A 22,864-nucleotide genomic window follows, 5' to 3' on the forward strand; every position below is an offset into this window, starting at 1 on the left:
AACTTGTTGATCCAGATCAGTTAGACATATTATGGATCCCTGATTATTTATTAGAGTCTTGTTCATTTGTTTCAAACAGTTGGTTTCTGAAAACCCTTCCAAATCTGTTACACTAAAATTCTAAACTTTTCTGTTCATTGATACCTTTCTGGGGCAAAGATTGTATAGAGATACTATGCTGGTTTCCATATCAAAGAAATATATCTAACCGAAGACAGTATTTAGAAAAATTTCAAACACAAAGAAAGAAAAAAAAATCATGATTCCAAACTTCTTCTACTACAAAAGCCAATGTCTACCATCTATTTTTTTTTCTGGATGAATTACATTATCTTGGAATAACTGAAATTACAAACAATTAGGTAGCATAGGTTTGTAAAGCCTCTTCATCACAATAAGATAACAAAAGTTCTACTTCCTTATGTTCATAGATGAAGAAGCTGAGGATTCAAGAAGTTAAGTGATCTGACATATATAGTCCCAAAGTTAATTAGTGATAGGCAGGTCTGTGGTCCAGGTCTCTTGATTCCAAGTCCAGTTTTTTTTTTTTTTAATCCATTACATCCTGTTGAATTTAATCCAAAGGCAATGCAAAAATCTTTAGAAGGTGAGAGAAGCAAAATGCAATATGCAAGGTCTGAATGACAGGATAGATCAGATATCAATGAGTCATATGTGAGAAGAAAAGGAGTCTAGGTATGTTTCAAGAATGAAACAAAAAACTAGAAGTATATTCTCAGGGCTTAAGATAATTTACAAACCAGCGAGAATTCTGAAGAATTTAGCCAGATCCTCTATAGTAAAAATATGGGAAAACTCGGGAAAGAGTCACCCATCCTGAGAAGCTATGGAGAGGAACTATCTGCTCCAGAAGAAGGCAAATTTCCACCTGTATCATAAGAAACATACTGCCAAAATGCCAATCAAGGTGAGGAAGGCATGACAGCTATGTTATTAACATGTTAGATGCTCAGCAGCCCAAAATTAACATTTTAACATAAAATAACATGTAAACATTTATTAAGCATCTACTATGTATCAGGAACTGAACTAAGCACTGCTCTTAAAGCAATAAATAGCTCTCACACTGACCATAGGGACGTAAATCTTCCAAGAACTCCAATCAAGAATTTCTCAAAGCCTGACACTGTGGGAAGGAGCATCACTTCGGTTTTCTTTCTTTTCTCCCAATATATTTTTTTTTTTCTTTCAAATCAAACAAAGCCCTTTCTTATTACAGAGAGACTGAAGCTACCTCTTTCTTGGACACAAAGATAAGGCATTTCTCATTTACAATCTCTTCTTTTTGGAACATGTCTCCATCAGCTTTTCAAAGTGCAAGGCTTTTTTGATTTATTCTTTCTGTTCCCAGAAACTTCCTAAGAATAGCTTATGTTCTTAGGATCCACATCATTTTTTTAATTAAAGCTTTTTATTTATAAAACATATGGGTAATTTTTCAACATTGACCCTTGCAAAACCTTCTATTCCAAATTTTCTTCTCTCCTCCCTCCCCAGATGGCAGGTAGTTCAATATATTAAATATGTTAAAATATACCACATCATTGTTATATAAAGTCAAACTGTCATTCATTATTCTACAATATTATTTCCAATTATTTTTCTTTTTTGGCCCTTCAGATTTAATTCACTTTTCAGGAGTCAATGACCATAAACAGCTAATAACAATTTGTCAATGTATTTGTTTAAATCCCAACTTCTTAAACTGTGGTTTGTGACATCATAAATGAACATGGGAGTCATAAAATTATGATTTATTATCAGCAAATGTTTGATTTGTATAGCTATATTATATACTTAGGTATCAGGAGCCATGTAAAAATTTCTCAGGTAAAGGAATTACAAGTGGAAAAAGTTTAAGAAGCCCTGATCTAGGTGAGTCTATCACACAGAGCAGGATTTTTATATTAGGAATATTTAGTGGGAGTTCTTAATTGATCTAGATGCCTGCAAAGGTTAAAATACTGAAAAGAGAGGTGCTGGAAAAAAAATCCTGCAAATGCTCCCATCTCCTTGCCCAAGGATTCTAGCAGGCCATTATCCTAGACAGGTACAGGTTCTACCAAAATTGAATTTGTGGTGCCCAGCTAAATATAAAACAAGCGAAGCTAGCAATTATAGGTTCCGGTGTTAGGATTATTTTTCATCTTCATGTCTGCACATAGTGACATAGCTTATATCTTGAGGGAGAAATTTGTATGCTATCAAATATCTTTGAAGACATCTCTAAGGATCTGACAAAACAGATCCCTGGCGCTGCTGAGAATATACGCTTTAAAACCTTAAGTATTGGGGTCAACTGTGTTTTAATTAGTCTGCTAATTCTCTCAGAGAAGTGTCAGGATTGTAAAATTAAATTTGCTGAGGTGTGTTTTATTTTAGTATCTGCTTGACATTGTACCTGAGCCCAGAAATAGTGCCTATCTAAGTTCTTTGAACTTTTAATATGTTTCCTTATGTAGAAAGAGAGACAGATTTGGAATCCAATAACCCTAGTACAAATCTACCCTATAAGAGAGTGAGCATTTCACTGAACTTCTCTGTTGTTCTTTTTGCTTTATCTCTATAGGTTGAACTATATGATCTCTAAAAATCCCTACTAACTTTACGTCTAGTATCTGCACTTCCACCAAAAAAAAAAAAAAAAGCCTTTTCTAGGGGGTTTATGTCATGCTATTTTCTCTTTTTTTCCTTTTAAAGTTATTCAGAACATTTTGTAGATATTTTGGTAGCAATGTAGAAATAGTCTAGAAATAATCTCACACGAAGAGGTCAGATTATACTTTCTTCTGCTTCTCAAATACCCCCATATCTAGATTATCTCTTATAATATTTTTTACAAGTCATTGTTGATAATAGGCTTCGGTTTTCTTACCTATTTCAACTCACACATCTACCAAGTGTCTGTAGTGATTTTTAGGAGAAAAGCAGCAGGTAATAAAGTCTAGGATCTGGAAATGGGCCCAAGAGACATGGTCACAAATTCTATTTCAATTATTAACTAACTTTATGATCGTGGGCAAATCTTTTACTTTCTCTCCGTCTCTATTTCTTTGCCTATGAGATGGGAATAATAGTACTTCCATTATCCTCCCATTCTAATAGGAAGATAGATCCAAGAATTTCATAGGATAGAAGATATAGATAGATTGTAATTTTGTCTGGTTGTAACATTCACGGATACATTCAGATTTTGAAGAATACATTTCAGAACATAGTCATTTTGGTGGCCAGAAGGATAGGATCCTCTGATTGCACTGATATGAGGAACTTCTAAGGAAATGAAGAGGAGCTGTTTACCAATGAAAATTCATACCTTCTCTGCAACGAAATGTTTTAGAAACTTGTCTGGTTCATTATTTCCCTAGGTTCATACAGCTACTATGTCAGAAGCTTGACTTAACCCTACATCTTCTAGATTCAGATAATAGCTTTGTCTACTATTTCACACTGCTTCAGTCTAAAATCATCCCTCTATATTGCCCATATGAGATAGTCACTCCTTCCTTCTTGTGGGAAAAAAAAAAAGTTTGGGATAAACATTGATGCAAAGTTGATAGGGGTGAAAAGTGGTACAGAGCCCTAAACCTGGATTCAGGAAAATCCAGATGTCAACTTAGGGACCTTCAGCAAATCACATCTTTCTCTTCTGTAAAATGGGGACAATAATAGAAACCTACCTTGCAGGGTTTTGTGAGGATAAAATGAGACAATGTTTGTAAAGTATTTTACAAAAAACATGATAGAAATATTATTGTTATTATTGTTGTTATTGACAAGTACACTTAAGCATTTCCAAAGAACCCAGGGGGAAGGATTTACTTCCCTTTCTCCTTATATGGCAGAGGATAAATTATAAAAAAGGTTCCCTCCTCTTCCTAAGGAATGGAATTTCACTGTATTAAAGCCATAAACTAAGTTCAATGCCCAATTTTTTCTTTATTCAGTTTTACTGTTTACACATTACATGCTTGATAATGACTATTGTCAAGAAATGACAGTATTTTTTTTTTCTCCTTTGATTTTCCATCTTGCCAAAAAAAAAAAAAAAAGTACCCTGGCTATACTAGGTTGAGCCAATAGAAACTCTGCAAGGGACACCAAGCTAGAAAAGTTTTGAAAACAGATTGTTGATGGAAGGGACTTAATCATCTGAATACCAAGTCTAGCTAAATCTGAAGAGGCTCACATCCAGGTTGGGTGCAGCAGGGTGGATATTTCAATGACAAGAACATTTAATGGAAATAGCACCGCGGCATTATAAACCTCACTGGCAAACAAAACAGTCATACCAATCCTTGAAATATTGAAATAATATCAGTGAAGTCTTTGGATCAAGGGTCTTACCTTCAGGACAATAAACTCCATTCCTGCTAGTGCTACACCTGAAGATAGTCACCTCCTGCCCTTCCCCAAAGCTTATCTAGAGAGATCTTCTGAGATTTAAGAGCTAAAAAGCACTGAAAACACTATTATTTAGATGTGAGGATTATAGGATTATGGTATTTCAGATTAAGATTTGAGAGGATATTAGTGGTCGATTTTCTCTAATCCCCTTGTTTTACTATAAGTAAAGTGAGACTCAAACAAAGGTCATTCAGATAAGAAAGTGGCAAAGTAGGTCAGGTAGCATCTGAATTTAATTCTTCTGATTCAAAAGCCCTTCCACTGAACTAACCAACCCTCCCCTCCCCCACCCCATCATTAAAACCAAAACCAGCTACATTTTTTAAGGAGAACTCTGGAAATGATCACCCAAATATCTTATTTATTTCATTTTTATATAATCAACTTGATTAGAGCCAAAATATCAAGATTAAAGATGAAGAATTCATCAACAGTAACATTAGAAATGGTATAAGTGATTGTATTTAATTTATACTTTAACATATTTAACATGTATTGGTCAACCTGCCATCTGGGGGAGGGGATAGGGGGAGGAGGGGAAAAATTGGAACAAAAGGTTTGGCAATTGTCAATGCTGTAAAACTACCCGTGCATATAACTTGTATAAATAGCATATAAATAGCTTTTTATTTAAAGCTATTTAAAAAAAATAAAAAGAAATGTTATAAGTGGATCTAGCCAACACTATCTAATACACTCTGACAGCTCTATGGAGTATTTTCAAAGTGACTCAAAAATAAACAAGCAAATGAATGAATGAGTGGATTGGTGGATAAATAAGGAAACAATGTAAATCAACACATGCTATGCTCATTTCTTTTTTGTTTTTATCTCTCCCATTTTTTTTCCCTTTTGCTCTTATTTTTCTCTCCCAACATAATTGATAAAATAATGTATATTAAAAATAAATAAGGAAGTTTTAAAAACCTTTAACGTTTTACAAACATATGCATATGAATATGTTATCACTTTGTCTCTTAGAATATCAGAATTTTAGAAGTGAAAGTTATCTTAGAGGTAACTGAATGAGATTGCCTCCTTTTTTACAGGGCAGAACAAGACTACTTTTCCCTGTCCTACATATACATGTATAGTCTTCCCAAAAAGCTTTTATTTCCTTGAGCACAGAAGCCATATCTTACAGCAAATAAGATCAAGTAGGGCAAATTATGTAAAAGCTTTTTATACTTTACAATATTATACAACTACTAGCTTGTAGCTATAATTCTTATCATTCTTAATTTCATTGTTTGGCTTTACTGTACTCTCATATTCTCTTCTAGTAAAATGTAAATAATCATTCGTTAATTTATATTCAACAAATGAAGGCAGTCAAATTCATGAGAAGATTGCACTTAAATACCTATAGTTTCTTTCAATATTCAATCACGGTCATGCCTTCTAAGAAGTTTTATCAATTTTTATCAAGTTTTCACTCTGTTCTAACATCTTGGAAGTATAGCTTTACTACTTATTCATTGGATATATCAGTCACAAATATGAAGCGTTGTCCAACCATTTTGTGATTAGTTGGCTATATCCACATTTGCCTTTATACCTTGTCTGATTTGGAGCAAGAAAGAACCTTAGGAACCGTAAAGTTCATTTTTCAGGGGAGGTAAATGAGATATAGTTTAAGTGACTTAACTAGTCACCTCATGTTTGAGGTAGGATTTTAACTCAGGTCATCCATATTATATGACAACAGTCTCATTCTTTATACCTTGATACCTGAAGCATGTCATATCTGCTCAGACTGAAAACATTTGTTTGTTATCTCAAATGTAAACAACTAAATGGATGGCAAGACTGTTCATTTTTTTTTTCTATGTAGCTCAATCACTGCTTTCTCATCTATCAAAAAACCTATTCTTCTTTAACATCTAGACCTGGAGGACCAGGTAGTTTAATCTCACATGATCTAAACATCTTGACAATACAAAATTATGAGAAAATTATGACTCTCCTTTGGACTTTCTAGTATAATAGTTAGCCTATCTGTGAAGCAGTAGTTCTCTTTCTAAAACTTTCACTGATTTTAGCTAATAATAGTAGCTGACACAGCGATATTTAAGATTTGTATTATATACATATTTTCTCCACAGGAGAGAATTTGGAACAGTCAGTAAGTATATGGATCTTGCCATGATCTTGCTTACTGTTGGAGAGAACTAAATAGCAGAATTAATCAGCTTTCTGGAGAAAGGGGCAGCTCATGGAGATTAGGAGATAAAGTTGTGAACCTGGCGGTATAAGAACTTCCTGGGGAAAAGCTTAAAAGAAATTAAAAGTCTCTTTTTTTTTCCTTCCTACAAATTCATAATTGTTTTAACAAGACATGTACAAAGTCTTTCTCTTAAGAATTAAAAGTTTTTTCACCCAATCTGACCACATTCCTGTGAGTCAATAATAACATGAATTATTTCTAGTATAGTAAGGAGGAAACTGAGTATTGGAGCCATTGAGTGTCTTGACTTGTTTGGGTCGCATTAGAAGTCACTGGTGACATTTGTGGGTATTACTCAAGGATTCTTATGTCTAGTCATATTTCTTTTTCCCTAAAGCTATATTGAGTATGTGGACATATTACAATATATTATCAGCTTAGCTTCATCTGATTACCTTTCCATATGCAATAATGATTAACACTCAATCAGCATTCTATTACTTCTTTCACAGTAATATAATTCCCAGGCACATTGTTTCTGACAATCCAGTATTACTACATATCACTAACACATTTCAGAATTCTATTGATCCTTTCTTAATTTTGACTAAAATTGGCCAAAGAAAGCTAACAATTCCAAACCAACAAATCGAGAAAGAATATCATGGACAGATATCACACCAACAGAATCATTTTGGGGCTGAACTTTAAATTTGTTTGTGATTCAAATCACAAACACATAAACCATTAACCATTAATTAGGAAGTAACATTCAGGGACATTAACTGAGGGAATTTTTTTCCAGGTTTTACTTACTTTCTCCTTTCCATTTCAAAGCGAGTGAGTAACTTCCGAAGACCACCATTCTTAAATCCCTGACAGTGTGCAGCTGGAGCACCTACTGTGATGACATCATATAAAGCATCTGGAATAGAAATGGTCAAGAGTTGGAATTGGCTCTCACGTACATCAGGGCATGTTGCCGGCACAGTGACAACTACACCATGGGAAGTCTGAGAAATTATGTTGTTTAATTTACTAGGAATGACTACGAACTTCTGTCTCAAGGGGGCAAAAGGAGCTAATCAATCTTCCCACACAGCCACCTGTCCACCTAAACAACTTATAATATTTCCCTGATTTATAGTTGCATCTTAATTATGTGCTGCTGTGCAGAACAATATGCTCCCCTTTACCTCTACCTTCTTGCTGAGACACCACGTAAATTGGTCTTTTGTGTATTTCCTTTTAGTGAGTCTTATGTCGCCTAATTTGCAATCACATTGAAATTCAAAGATAATGAACCATCTTTCAAAAAAAAAAAGTTTAAAGAAAAAAGTGCTGAAAATTCATGCATCTGGGTCCACAGAGAGAAGAATGTTATCACTCCTCCTTCTCTGTAATAGATGTATGGCCAAGTATCCTGAAATTCTCCATTATGTACAATATCTGAATTTTTTGAACATTTTCTTAAATGAAGTGAAGAATGAAATCCAAATGGTTCTGGATGTTTTCCCAATTAAAAGTCATTGCTTTAACAATGGGAAATGAGTGTGGTAAGAGTAAGAGGGAAGGAAAGAGAGACCATCAATATCTAATATGTTCACATAGACATTTATGTGATCTAGATCTAGAAAGTGATTTATTTTTATAAACATTTAGTATATGGCCCCCAAACCTGTCATCTATTTTTCATTCAGATAAAAAAAAAAATAGGCCCTGAAGGAAGAAGGCTACACAAATGGCCTGCTGTAAACAAGCAAGCCACTTGAAGAGTCTGATTTCATGGCAGATGCATTATCAGTGCATTTTAATATTGATACATGGACTATGCTTCAAATCTCATTTGCTGAGAGAGGAGAAATCATTTCATTAGTCTCAGATGAGTATCAGAATGTCTGCATGCCTCCTCAATGCTGAGGCAGCTGAAGACTCACAATAATAAATGACTTTATGGGAAGAAGTTCTGGTAGCTCAGATAGCAAGAGTCCAAAAAGAGTAGTATTATCAATGTATCCATCCATACATTTACAGAAGACTTTTATCCAAAAAAGTTTACTCATTCCAAAGTTTTAGAGATTTTTGTATTTCAAGATAAAGAAAAAAAGGACTGATCTTAGAATCATAGGATTTTAGGAACTGAAGGAAATTTGGTACCAACTCCCTGTTTGCTTACAGAGTCCTGTCCTCATGACCAAGCATTAATTATCCCACTGAAACTTTAGGTCTCGAAAGTCAGTGTCTCTTTTTTTGTTTTATTTTGCTTTGTTTATCTCATATCTCCAGTATTTAGCACAGTATCTCACACCTCGCAGGTGCTTGATAAATGTTCAATTTGACTATCAAGTCAGAGAACATTAATGAGTTCTTATGGGTCAATTGGCTAATTAATGGCAGAAAGAGGAGTAGAATCAGTCTCCTATAATACATTATCTCCCCTAAAACAAAGGCAATATTCAAAATAATTTTCTCACAACTGTGAACTTTGGGGACTGAAAAGGAAGATGATAAAGATAAAAAAATTCTATAAAAATAAAACATTTCCTATACTCAATTCAATTGAATGCAGAAATTAACAGCATGAGACTGGAAGGAAATGCATTTTGACTTGAAGCTTGAGGGTGCAGATGATTCTTTGTTATGTTCCACTGAATAGCACTTGAACTTCTGATTTCCGAGGGCTCAACACTCAACCAATCTGCTATAATCACTAGTGACACACTACCTCCTGTCAAGTATAACTCAATTTCTCCTGAGTCACTTGCTCTCAGGGTATGACAGTATGCAAAGAAGGCCACAGGACAGAAGAGGACAAAGCCAAAGGTGATTGGTATTGATCTGAGAGGCCAAAACAAGTCTTTGGTTATATATCAATCCAAAGAGAATTGAAATAATCCCACGAATATTAGCCTGGTGTTCTATGATTGAATGTAACAATTTAAAATTGAAGATTATGTTCACAGCAAAAATAAAGGTGTTTTGAGAATAATTTTCTGTAAGCTAATACACATTGTAAATGGTAAGGAAATTAATGTTGTGATTATTATTATTATTATTATCCTGTTATTGTTTTAAGTACTATGACTTAGCTCCTTATATTCACTTTATTCTTTCATGCTTTTCCTCTATTTTTCTGTCTCAATTCTCTATGATTCTGTGTAATAACCATAGTCCATAGTCTTTTTTGAGTAAAAAATTCTAGATTTTTCAATTACAGTAAAAAATTCTAGATTTTTCAATTACATGTAAAAATAATTTTTAACATTCATTTATAAAAAAAATTCCAAATTCTGTCCTTTCCTCTTTTTTCTACTCTTAAGAAAACAAGAATTTGATATAAATTATACATGTACAATCATGCCAAATATACTTTCATATAGTTTTTCTTTTTGTTTAAGTATGCTTAAATCCACATCTATTAGTTCTTTCTCTGGAGATGGATAGCATTTTTCACCATAAATTCTTTGGAATTGTCTTGGATCATTACAGCGCTAATGTAATATATTTCTAAGTTATTCAAAATTGATCATTGTACAATTATACAATATTGTGCAGTATTACTTTTACTGTGTTCAATGTTTTCCTCATTCTGCTTACTTTATTTTGCATCAGTTCAAAAAGTCTTCCTAGGTTTTTCTGAAATGATCCCACTCATTTCTTATAGGACAACAGTGTTTCATCAAAATCCTATGCCACAACTTACTCAGTCATTCCCCAACTTAATTTCCAATTCTTTGCCACTGCACAAAAAACTGCCATGAAGATCTTTGTACTTATAGATCCTTCACACACACACACACACACACACACACACACACACACACACACTCCTTTAAAAAATATCTTTGGTACATAAACCACAGATTTAGTAAGAGTATTGCCATACCACAAGGAAGCCCTTTGTGCATAGTTCAAAATTGCTCTCCAAAGGGTTGGATCAGTTAACAGCTCTACCAGTGGTACAGCAGGGTCCCAACCTACTCTTTTCTTCCCCTTAAGTTTATACATATTAGGTCTCTGATTTTTACTTTAGAGTCTTTCCTAATTTTCAACTTCATCCTCATCTCCTCTGATACATAATACATCTTCCCTTATCATTCATCTCCAGAAATAAAGAATCCATTCCATAGTTTTTTATCTCTTTCCTACTCTCAAACTCCAACTTTAGTATAAAGTAATCATCATGTATGAGTCAACATATAAGACAATATGTTCTACTTGTTTGAATAGGACTTCTTACTGTTAATACTTTTTTTCCCCTACAATTATAGCTTCAAAATTTCTTCCTGACAGGCACATATACACAACCCTCAAAACACCCCCTTCCCCTAGAGGGGAAGGGTTCACATAACTGCATATGCACAAAATACTGCAAACACAAATATTCTAAGGGATTATATATCCTCATTAATGTGAATATTCATCCCAACTATGCAAATCATGATGCACACATATACTCCCATATGTGTCCTCCCCTTAATTTGCCTTTGGATTTTTTTTTCATTGTGCTGGGGGGCTCCTTGTCACATTCTCCTGATATCATAAAAATATTAATAAGCTTGTAGGCTTGTTCATCTTTCCCTATTTTATATGATTAGATCATCCTTTTGTGAGGGAGGAAAGTAGAAGGTATTTCTATTCCTTTAATGGAACTCTTTATTGTTTATCTTATATAATTCCTTATATCTTTATAAAACCTTGTACTTTGATTATGCCTTTTAATTATTTCTTGAATTATGATGGCCATCAAATTCTATGACATGTGAATGATATATAGCTTAATTTTTGGAGAATATTGTCCCACTGTTCACAACTATATGTAATTATTTCTATCTACACATGATTACTCTGCCATATTATAATGTTGAGAATTTTGAATATAATAATTTCTGTAAAAGTTTTGGTTGATCCAAAAGACAATGATATGTAATGATGAATTAAGAAGGCTACAGGCAATTAAAAATGATGCCCTATTGATTAAAGAAATGTGAATCAGAACCATTTTGAGCTACCTGCTCTCATTACTTATCAGATTAGCTAACATGACAAAAAAAAAAGGAAAATTACAAATGCTAGAGGGAATGTGGGGTGGGGGGGAGTAGGAGGAAGATATTCATGCATTTGTGGTGGATTTGTGAATTGGTCCAGCTATTCTAGAGAACAATTAAGAACTGTGCCCATAAAACTATGCATATGCTTTGATTTAGCAATACGATTACTAGGTCTATATACCAAACAGATAAAAAAAAAAAAAGAAATGGACTTAAATGTACAAAAATATGTACAGTAGGGTCTTTGGTGATAGGAATGGAGAAAAGCTGAACTCATTGTGGCATGTGATTGTGACTACTATGTTTTAAGAAATGGTAAGGATACTTTTAGAAAAACCTCAGAAGACTTTCATGAACTGATGCAAAGAGAAGCTAACAAAATGAAAATATATTATTGTACATACTGATTGCAATAATGAATGATGATCAACTGTGAATAACTTAGTTATTCTTAGAAATACATGATCCTAGACAATTCTGAAGACTTTATGATGAAAGATGCCATTCGGCTCCAGACAGAGAACTTATGGATGCAAGGGCAATATTGAAAATGATGATTAACTATCAAAGACTTAGTTATTTTGATCAATACAAAGTTCTAAGATTTCTTAAGGAACCCATGATGAAAGATGCTATTAACTTCCAGAAACAGAACTGATGAACTCTGTGCAGGATTTTTTGCACTTTACTTTTCTGCATGTGATTTTTTTTTCAACATGTCTAACATAGATATATGTTCTACATGATTTCATATGTATAATTGATAACATATTATTTGCCTTCTAAAGGGATAAGAGCAGGATAGGAAGGAGAGAGAGTCTGGAATACAAAATTTAAAAATGAAAATTAAAAATTAAAAAAATATAATTGGGAAATGTTTAAAGAAATTAATCTTAAAAAGAAAAAAAATATAACAATGCTCTATGTGCCTAATGGATATCACTGAGGAAATGTATGATCAGGAAACCACATAGTGTTGGAATTGTAAAGAAGTTTTAAAATAATGTAATTCAACCTTAAACTTTGCATACAAGAAAGCCAGGATTTGCTAACTTAACAAGATAAGGCATAACAGATGGACAGCCTAAGAGCTGCTCAGGTATAAATAAACAAAACATGAAATATCCTAGAGGAAAGATTGCAGCAGAATAGAGAAGATCCTCTGTGGAACATGTGTGAACAACCACTGCAGAGAATAAAGAAAAATATAGATTGGATCCATTCTGATCTGCAGATAAACATAGAAACAGCAACAACCACCACCACAACAACAACAAAAAAAAGGAAGAAAATAAAGGATTTCCTATATTTAATTTTATTAATTTTTTTTAATTCAGAGAAACCCAGCATTACACACATTTTTTTCTTTCTCTATTACTCCTACGGAGGTCGCAGTATATAAAGCACTGGCCCAGAAACAGAGAGACTTGAGTTGAGCTTTCACCTCAGACACTGTACAAGCATTGTGATTTTGGGCAAACCTTTTAACATCCGTTTGTCTCTATTTCCTTATCTGTAAAATGAGATAATAATAATAATAATAGCATCTATTTCCCAGAGTCAAAGGAGATAACCTTTGTAAAGTACTTTACTGCAGTGTTTGGCCAATAGCAGGCAATTAATAAATGCTTTTGATTTCTTCTTTCCTTCCTCCCCACCAAAAAAAAAAAAAAAATGCTACTATAGTTAATTCCAGAAATACTGAAAGTAGTCGGAAATGTGAATATTTCAAAAAGGAAACATTCATCTTTTCTTTCTCCCTACTTCCATTGACCTAATTGACCTAAATCTTTGGAATCACCAAAAATAACACCAGATGAAAAAGACAACTTATGAAATATAAACCATAACAAATATTTCATCTTTGGATCCCTATTGGAATTAGTTATTTTTTACTGAAGAAGTGAAAACATATGGGCAGATTGTCAGTATAGGGCCCAGGGATTTAGCTTTTTGAACAATTCTATCAATAGGGATGGAGTATGAAGAGCCAAAGAGCTAATGTCTAAATTTAAGTCATCCTTAAATCAGTTTTAATAATGTAAATGTTCAATCCAGAATGAAATAAGGTAAGACAAAATATATATTTTAAATCATAGTTTTATATGCTTCATTAATTGATCTTTAAAATGACTACAAACTTCCTTGTGAAACAAAGGTCAAACCTTTTAATACCAACATCATATAGCTCTAAATCATGGAACACTACCACATTTGAAGAAGGAACAATAAACAAGACAGCATAAAGTATATGACGGGTATCAGAGGGTACAATGCATAACAAATAAGTGATGTGTTATCAAAGAAATATATGACTGAAGTGATAGATGCTCTATATACTCCAATAGTATCAATTGGAGAAAGGAAAAAAGAAATGAAGGAGGGACAGAGGGAATAAAGGAAAGAAGAAAGGATGGAAGGAAGAAGGGAGGGAAGGAAGGAAGAAAGAAAGGAAGAAAGGGAAGGAGGAAGGAAAAGAATAGGGAAGAGAAGAAGAAAGGAAGGAAGGGAGGGAGGAAGGAAAGAGGAAAGGAAAAAAGAGGATGTAAGGAAGGAAGGAAGGAGGGAAGAGAGGAAGAAAGAAAGGCAGAAAGGAAGGGAGGAAAAGAGGAAGGAAGAGAAGAAGGAAGAAAGAAAGGAAGGAAGAGAGAAAAGAAAAGAAGAAAGAAAAGAAGAGAGGAAGGAAGGAAGAGAGAAAAGAAAGAGAAAAGAAGAAAGGAAGGAAGGAAGGAAGGAGGGAAGGAGGAAGAAAGAAAGGAAGGAGGGAGGAAAAAAGGAGGGAAGAGAAGAAGAAAGGAAGGAAGGAAGGAAGGGAGAAAAGAAAGAGAAAAGGAAAGAAGAGAGGAAGGAAGGAAGGAAGAAGGAAGAAAGGGAGGAAGGAAAGAGGAAAGGAAAAAAGAGAGAGGAAGGAAGGAGGGAAGAGAGGAAGAAAGAAAGGCAGAAAGGGAGGGAGGGAGGAAAAGAGGAGGGAAGAGAAGAAGAAAGGAAGGAAGGAAGAAGGAAGGAAGGAAGAAAGAAAGAGGAAAGAAAAGAAGAGAGGAAGGAAGAAGGAAGAAAGGAAACAAGAAAGGAAGAAAAGGAGGAAGGAAAGAGGAAAGGAAAAAAGAGAGGAAGGAAGGAGGGAAGAGAGGAAGAAAGAAAGGCAGAAAGGGAGAGAGGGAGGAAAAGAGGAGGGAAGAGAAGAAGGAAGGAAGAAAGGAGGAAGGAAGGAAGGAAAGAGGAAGGAAGGAAGAAAGGGAGGAAGGGAGGAAGGATGGACACGAGGCAGGGAGGAAGGACAGAAGGCAAGAGGAAGGAAGAAAGGGATGGAGAAAGGCAAAGAGAAAAGGAAAGAAAGAGGGAAGAGAGCAAGAAAGGGAGGAAGGAAGAGAGGTAAACAATAAGAGAGGAAAGCAGGGAGAAGGGGAAGAAGGAAAAATGAAGAAGGGAGGGAGAGAGAAAAGGAAAAAAAGAAATTAAGAGGGAAGAGAGGAAGGAAAGAAGAGAGGAGGGAAGGGAAAAAAAGAAGAAAAGGAGGGAGGAACAAAAGGAGGAAAGGAAGGAGGTAGTAAAGAAAGAAATAAAGAGGGAGGAAGGGAGGGAGGTAGTAAAGAAAGAAATAAAGAGGGAAGGAGGAAGAAGGATAGGTGGAAGGAAAGGAAGGAAGGAAGGAAAGAGGTATGGAGAAAGAAAGGAATGCATGTTTCTCCCTTACTAAATTATACTGCTTCTTATCAACTTACAGATCTCAGTATCATTTTACATTTTCAAACCAATTCAAATCTACTCAAAAAATATTTGTTAAGTATCTAATATGTCTAGGCACAGCATAGTTTATAGAGCAATTTATGACATGGTATTTCATTTGACTCTGACAATAACCCAATTAAGAAGATATTGCAAGTATTTTTATGCCCGCTTTGTAGGAAGGACTCAAATGTGGATGAGTGAGAAGCCAAAGTCAGCCTATTAGGAACTTAAACTGATGTCTTCCTATGCTTAGCCCAGTGCTCCAATCCCTACGCAATCCTCTGCTTTGTAACGTTGACCTTGCTAGGTCATCACACACTTGCAAGACAAACAGTGCCGAGAGAGTACACTTTTTATGGCACCACATTCATTCCCAGGACATGATATTCTCAGTTGACATACAACTCTATTTAGGGATTTGGGGAATTTTTTTTTCCATTCCTCCAAAAGACTAGGGTGGGGTCAGGTTCTACTGCTAATACATCAATGCAGTGGGTATCCTATTAACGATTGTTACATTCCATTAACATAATGAAAAAGAGTGAAAAATTAATTCAATTGTCTAGGGGCTTCCTCTGCTAACTGGATGGGATTTCATTTGTCACTATGAGCCATCATACCATTAGTTCTACTGTGTGAAAGGAGAACTCTCCTAGATTTACCTACTAGGACTTTATTCTCAGAGTTGAGCTTTGGTAAATATATGTGCTGTCTTTTGGCAGGACTGTTCCTTCAAACATGGGGAAGGGGGGCAATTTATCACATCGAGAAAGCCGAAGTGATTTAATGATAGTTTAAAAAGCAAATCTGAAACTACCTTTATATAACTCACCAATGAAATAGTAAGATTAGGTCAATGTGACCTTCAGAATCACCTTGGATAGCAGACTCTTTCATTTGGTTGAATGTTATGATTAGTACATGTTAAATAGAAAATTAAATGGAAATTCAACATAGCTTTGAGTTAGAAAATTTTCAAGTATAATTTAATAGATTGCTAGACAGTAAGTTTTATAAAGTGAAAATTTCAGTTAACTATTTGGTAAAATACAGATCCTTCTCTGACTAAACTCTACCTTAAGCCCAATCTTCCAAGTCACAATAACATGCAATTACTTTAGGCTTATAGATTTAGCACTGAACATATTGGGATTCATCTTTATTTTTAGAATGACATGCCCTGTATTTTCCCCCATTAAGAATATCCTGTTACTAAGTGATATTATTCAAGAAATTCAGATTTTTAAAAATGTTTCTGCTAGTATATACCATTATAGTACTTTTTGGAAAAATTAAGCATGTTATTAAATGTTTTATTAAACATTATGTAGATCTTACATAATGAGGAACTTCTAAAGAAAATAAAGTCTAATGTATAATTCAGTACCTTTCTCACTAATCTTTAACAGTTAAGCTTCCTAGAATTTCACTTTTTTCCCCTTTATCACTTCAAAGGAAGAAATATGTTCTCCCTTCATCTTTTTTTTTGCTTTGTTGTCAGTATCTATAGGTTTTTCAGTTATCTCAGTTCCTCTGTCTACCTACCATCAAAGACCCTCACATCTTCCTTCTCTGCTCTATAGCTGAGGAAATAAGAGATTTTGATGACAGTTTCCAACTTAATTAGAGGTACATCATTGAATGAATTCAATAAATCATAATTGACAAATCAAAGCAATTTACTGCTCTTTCAAGATGATACTTGCAGATAATTTCTTTTCTAAGATTTTAGATTTGCCTTTGTAGTTTTTCAGCTCTGAGCTCATAGTTTCTATCCCATGTAGCAGAAAGATAAAAATAAATTGGGATTCACAATTTAATGTACTATCACTAACAGCTACATAAAATATTTTCTCCAAATATGTGAGTGATTTTCTATTCTGCTTATATAGAAGAAAAGTCCCCTAACTTCCCTGCTACAAAAACTGCTAATTCAGTATAATTTTTTAAAAAAGAAGAAATTTGAACTCTTGATTGGACTTAAATAATTTGTCCAAGATCATACAGTAAGAACCAAAGTCATTAATAGAACCCATGCTATCTGATTATATATATATATATGTATATATATATATATATAAAATTTACAAAGTTCAGATATTTGATAAGATTAGTTTGGAGACTATCTATAGTCTCTAACAGCACAGAAAACAAAGATACTTACATAAACTATTCCAAGAAAACTATAAACTAGACAAGATAAGCTTTGTTTTGAGGGAGGTAACAATTTTTTCAACTCAAAATAAATTTTATTACTTCAGGCTTTAAGAACCAGTGTATAATTTATATATGTCCAGGAGCAGCCCTCTCCCCTCTGGTAATACTTGTGCCCCGGTGCAAGCTTACTTAGCCCTTCACTCCTGGGCTCCTGGCTGGTCTCCATAAGGCACAAATCTGACATCCTCCCCTACATCCCTTAGGCCCCACATGCACTCAGTAAACTCCAGTAGCTCCATGTCAGCTCCAGGATCAAATGGAAAACTCTAGTTTTCAAAGCCTTTCATGCCCTGTCTCTCCCTTCCTCCCTCATAACTTTCTAGTCTTCTTATACCTCACACCCAGTAAGCATTTTGCAATCCAGTGACATTTGCTCCCTTTTATTTTCAGTTTTTTCTCAGTAGAGTCCAACTCTTTCTGACCTCTTTTGGGGTTTTCTTGGCAAGGGAATAGGAATGTTTGGCCATTTCCTTCTCTAGCTTCAGGATAAATAATTCAACCAGGATCACACCACTAGTAAGTGTCTGAGGTTACGGATGAACTCAGGAAGATGAGTCTTCCTGATTCTTGATCCAGTACTCTATCCATTTGATAATATTCATTCATTGCAAACAAGATACAGAATAATACAATAAAAAAAGAGCTAGATTTGGAGTCAAAGGACTCTGGTTATAGGACACTGGAACCCTGCTATTCATTACCCTCTTGACCAAGGTAACTTCGGCTTTGGAGGTGTTCGGTAACAGAGAGTTTGAAGTTCTCTTTTCATTAAACTAAATTTCATATCACTGACTTCTTATTTTGAATTGGTATTAACATCTTTTTCTGTAGAATTCAATATATTCATTTTTATGTTATTTTAAAATAAGTAGTTTATTTTTGCTTTGAAGATCAAATCTTGATCTTTTGCTGCCCGTGAAAAGACTTGTATCTAATTGAATTGTCTAAGGATTCATGTATTTTAGTCTAAGTCTTAATGCTATAAGTAAAAAGAGTCAGCATGTTTCTCCTCCCAGGAACGACACAGCAGAAGGTAACAGAATCCCTTATATGCTCCAAGATGAGGGACACTGGCCACCTCAGCACATCCTCCTTGATAATTAAGGAGAAAATGAGATTGTTTCACCTACCAAAGCCAGCTGTAAAGAGGAAGATTGATTTGTCAGCATCCTTACTGCATCACAAGGGAGATGTTGGTACCTGGTCTTCCGTACCTATTGTGGAGGTGTGAGAGGAGTCTTGGGAGGCAGAATTAGATCAATAAGATTCTCTCTCCAACTAAAGCTCGCCGGCTGCTCAACTCTCCCATTGGCTACTGTTAGTGCTGCATGAAGGAACAGGGGGGATCCAGCATTCTCGCTAGCACAGCTGTTCAGGGCCCTTGCTCCCCTCAGTACACAAGTCCTGGCAGCTTCTGTATAGTCTCCCAGGGTCTCATTTGCCCGACCTAATCATTCTCCATCCTATTCCAGCTGGCCATGTTTTTAAATCTACCGCTTCAAGAGCTTGTACTCTTTTCTAGAATAATAGTACACCCTCATGTACTGCTTCAAGGCCTCCTCAATTGTTTAGCTTAATCATGTCAAAGGGGATGATTCTGCCTCAGTGAACACAAAATGCATTAACGATTCCACATCCCATCCCTCATGCACCCCTCTGGGAAACATATTTTACCTTTCAATTGGGGACCGTGAACATGCATTCTTTGCAAATGCAAGTTTATTGGAACGAATTCTAATGTCTTCTCCCCTTTGCTGCAGCTTGGTCTGAAGGAAGACCCTGGAAAAGAAATTACTTTAAGTGCCATTAACTGAACAGTCCAACATCTGCCCAAGCCGATGAGAGACAAACACATCTGTGTAACTCTATTCTCATCCCCTTCCCACCCCAAGCCTATATTCTAATAGCTACACCTCTGCTTGCAGCCACAGAATTATATGGACTCATAAGATAAATGAATTTTGTGAGGATTGCTTTGGGTAGTAGACATGATGCTGAATGCTAAATTAAAAACCATCATGTGCTAGGAATGAAAACCCATTTTACATATATAAATATTTATATATCTGTAGAAATAGATAACATAATATATGTTTACATGTTCTAAAAGCACAGAAAATGAGAGAAAGCACGACTAATTTAGAATTGTATGATTAGATAATAGCAAAGTGTTCTTTTTCTATGATTCACCAATGGTAACAACAGACAAATTTTGAGAGGAAAAAGTGCTCATGTCAATAAATAAGAGAACAAAATGAAAGAAGAATTACAAAACATTTTTATTTAGATCTACACTAGTTTACATAGCAGTGTAGGATTTGTAAGACCATAACATAATGCAGTTAGAATTAGAGATGACTTTGGAGTCTATCTAGTTAAATTTTATATTTAATTGGTGAAGAAAGCCCATCATAGCTTGCCCATATATAAATGAAGTAAATAGATGAAGCAAGCCTTAAACCAGTGGTTCTTAAACTTTTGTTTTCGTATCTTTATCCTATTAAAAATTATTGAGGATCTCTCTCCAAAGAGTTTTTGTTTATCTGGATTACATTTATAGACATTTACCATATTGGAAATAAAAACTATTTTTGAATTTGTGGATCTTCTAAAAGGGTTTCAGAGATCCCCAGGATTCTCTAGACCATACTTTGAGAACCACTGCCTTAAACCTTGCTTTAGCATTTCCAATCTAATGGTCTTTACATCATGTTATGCTGCATATGTATCCATGTGTAAACATACACACACCACAAAACCAATTTCTGCATATTGGTGTTTAAAAATTACATCTGATAATAAATTGATCATTTTTTAAAAAATGAAATGTAAGAGGAAAGTAATAATTCCTAATATTTCTCAAAAGTGTTTTTTTGTTTACAAAAAACTATGAGCAAGTAGTATATGCATATTTGGGGTAGTTTATTTATGATAACTTCATTTGACAGATTGGGGATCAGGCTCAGAATTTCAGGATTATACTTTAATTTTTAATTTTTAAAATTTTTTATTTTTAATTTTTAACTTTAACTTTTAATTAATTTTTTTAAATGAATGTATTTCTAATTCAGGTATCCTAACTTCAAAGCTGGGAAATCTTTACACAAGCTTCTTGGAATAATTTCAATTTCTCTTTGTTTCTCTTCATATAGTAAAGTTTTCCTATTCCCCTGTTTTCTGTCCCTTGAAACAGCTTAGTATAACTTTATACAAACTCTGTATTTAGTAATATATTTATTGTATCATTAATATTATTAGCATATGAATTGTACACTTCTAATGAAATGTAAATTTCTTGAAGACATGGAGTGGTTGTTTTACCTTTCAATCCTGACAGTCGCTTAATTAATATTTATTGAATAAATTGAATTCCATGATGTTTACCAGATGGTAACTTAGATTTTGCAAGGAAAAAAGACAAGGCCTCACCCAAAATTTGAGAAGCAGATAAGAATTTCTGATTATTAATTAATCTTAATGAGAGATAACGAGGATTTGGTATCAGAATTACTATCACAACTGGAATCACAATTAGCTGCATTAACATACTGTTTTGCTTTAGGAAGGCAGGCATATCAAATTAAGGGTCAAATATTAATTAGCATCACTTGTTAATTAACATTAATAACTAATTGATATTAATAATTCCTATTAGCTAATACTTCCATCTGATTCTGAAAGTTACATTTCTGGTGGGCTAAAAACTTGTCTTTGCTCTGATGATGATGTATGGCTCTTAGAGAATGGTTACTTTCACCCTGATTTCTAGAATTATAGAATTTTAAAACTAAAATTAAGTTTAGAAATAATCTAGTTCAACCCATCTAAAAGTTAAATGGCTTGCCTCATCATCACAGGACTTCATAGGCTCCAGGGACAGTATTGGAGAATGTCTAAGTTTACTTGTTTCCTTTCAGCAACTCCAGGATCCTGTGAGGAGACTCTAAATCTCCCTTAGCTGTCAATTAGCCACTACAGAAAACTATAGGCCATCCCAGTCAGAAAGAACAAACACTTTTTTTTTTCCTTCTCCTTCTCTTTCTGATTCTTCTGAAATCATTCATACTGCCTCTTACTTCCTTCCTGTCACATATATGCTATCATTCCACTGACTAAACTTTGAAAGACAAGTTGCAAACCTGTTTGCTTCCCAAGTTCTGCCAGAATGTCCTGGTACGTATTCACCATTTGTTCACAGTGAGCAAGAACGTTTTTACGTAGATTATCCCAGTGTGGTGCGAGCTCACCAAGATCCTTCAGTTCCTGGTTTCTATTACAGAAGGGAAGATAAAAGAAAATATTCTTTTAATTAAGAAACACAAACTCTTTTGAAAAAAAAAACTAGGAAAAAATGAAATAGAGAGAATTGGAGAATATTCAATAATGACTTAACACTTAAAAAAATTTTTAAAGTTTTATTAAAGCAGCATTTGAATGGAATTAATGTTGCAATTGTATTAGGTCCCACCCAGGACTCAAGTTTCTGAAACAGAAAATCACACAGATACTTGCTGATCCATGATATTTTAGCTATTGGTTTTATCCCTATCATGAATCCACACTTGACTTGTATCTAGAATCAGCGGGAGGGCATTGTGGATGGAAGACTGGAGGGATATGGGTTTAAATAGTGTCTCAGATATTCGATGCTCTACTCTATAGTTAGACCAGTAGTTCTTAGACAATAACCATAGAGTCCATAAAGACGACTGTCCCTGAATCTTTTGCAAGTTTATGTGACAAATGAAAAACCTCAAGAGACAGAGTTTCTGGGCAACTAATAATCTATTTATTAATTAGGCTAATAATAATTGATGATCAGGGGGTTCTCTCAAAAAAAAAAAAAGACCAAAATATGGAGACTGTGAAAGCTATAATTATTTTTTGAAAGGGAATCTCCTGAACAATTGAAAATCAGCCCTGGTTGATGGACATTTTAAAGAGGAAATTGGCTAGGAGTCCTGCTGAGAAAGTGGCTTAATCACGTCTCTAGCAATCTAGATAAGGAAATCCACCTCCAATCTGAACACTCTGATTGGTTTTCTTCATGAGCTGGATCATGCTAAACACTAATGGAGGAGTACAAGGACAGGATCTTGTCTCCTTGGGTCAAATATAAATATTTATATTTATATTCTAAGAAGAAATAAGGTATCCTTAGTTGGACAGGTTCCCCCCATCAAGATCAAGAACATGTTCCTGGAGGATTAGAATTAATCTTATAAATTGACCTCATCCTTCAGAAACTAAATTTTTTTTGAAGAGGGAAGGT

At 34.4% G+C, this 22,864-nt stretch overlaps 1 protein-coding gene across 3 annotated transcripts in view; it reads right to left on the reverse strand.

The window, feature by feature from the left end:
- The window catches only part of INPP4B (inositol polyphosphate-4-phosphatase type II B), a 931,109-nt gene that overhangs the window by 208,767 nt on the left and 699,478 nt on the right, over positions 1-22,864 (reverse strand). For all 3 annotated transcript variants that reach the window (XM_051965729.1, XM_051965726.1, XM_051965728.1), the window contains 3 exons: positions 21,732-21,862; positions 19,267-19,371; positions 7,412-7,520 (listed from right to left, as the gene is read on the reverse strand). In XM_051965729.1, the coding sequence (XP_051821689.1) occupies positions 7,412-7,520; positions 19,267-19,371; positions 21,732-21,862 (345 nt within the window). The remainder of the gene's footprint in view (positions 1-7,411; positions 7,521-19,266; positions 19,372-21,731; positions 21,863-22,864) is intronic.

Source organism: Antechinus flavipes, chromosome 6 (genome assembly GCF_016432865.1).
Source record: "Antechinus flavipes isolate AdamAnt ecotype Samford, QLD, Australia chromosome 6, AdamAnt_v2, whole genome shotgun sequence".
NCBI lineage: Eukaryota > Metazoa > Chordata > Mammalia > Dasyuromorphia > Dasyuridae > Antechinus > Antechinus flavipes.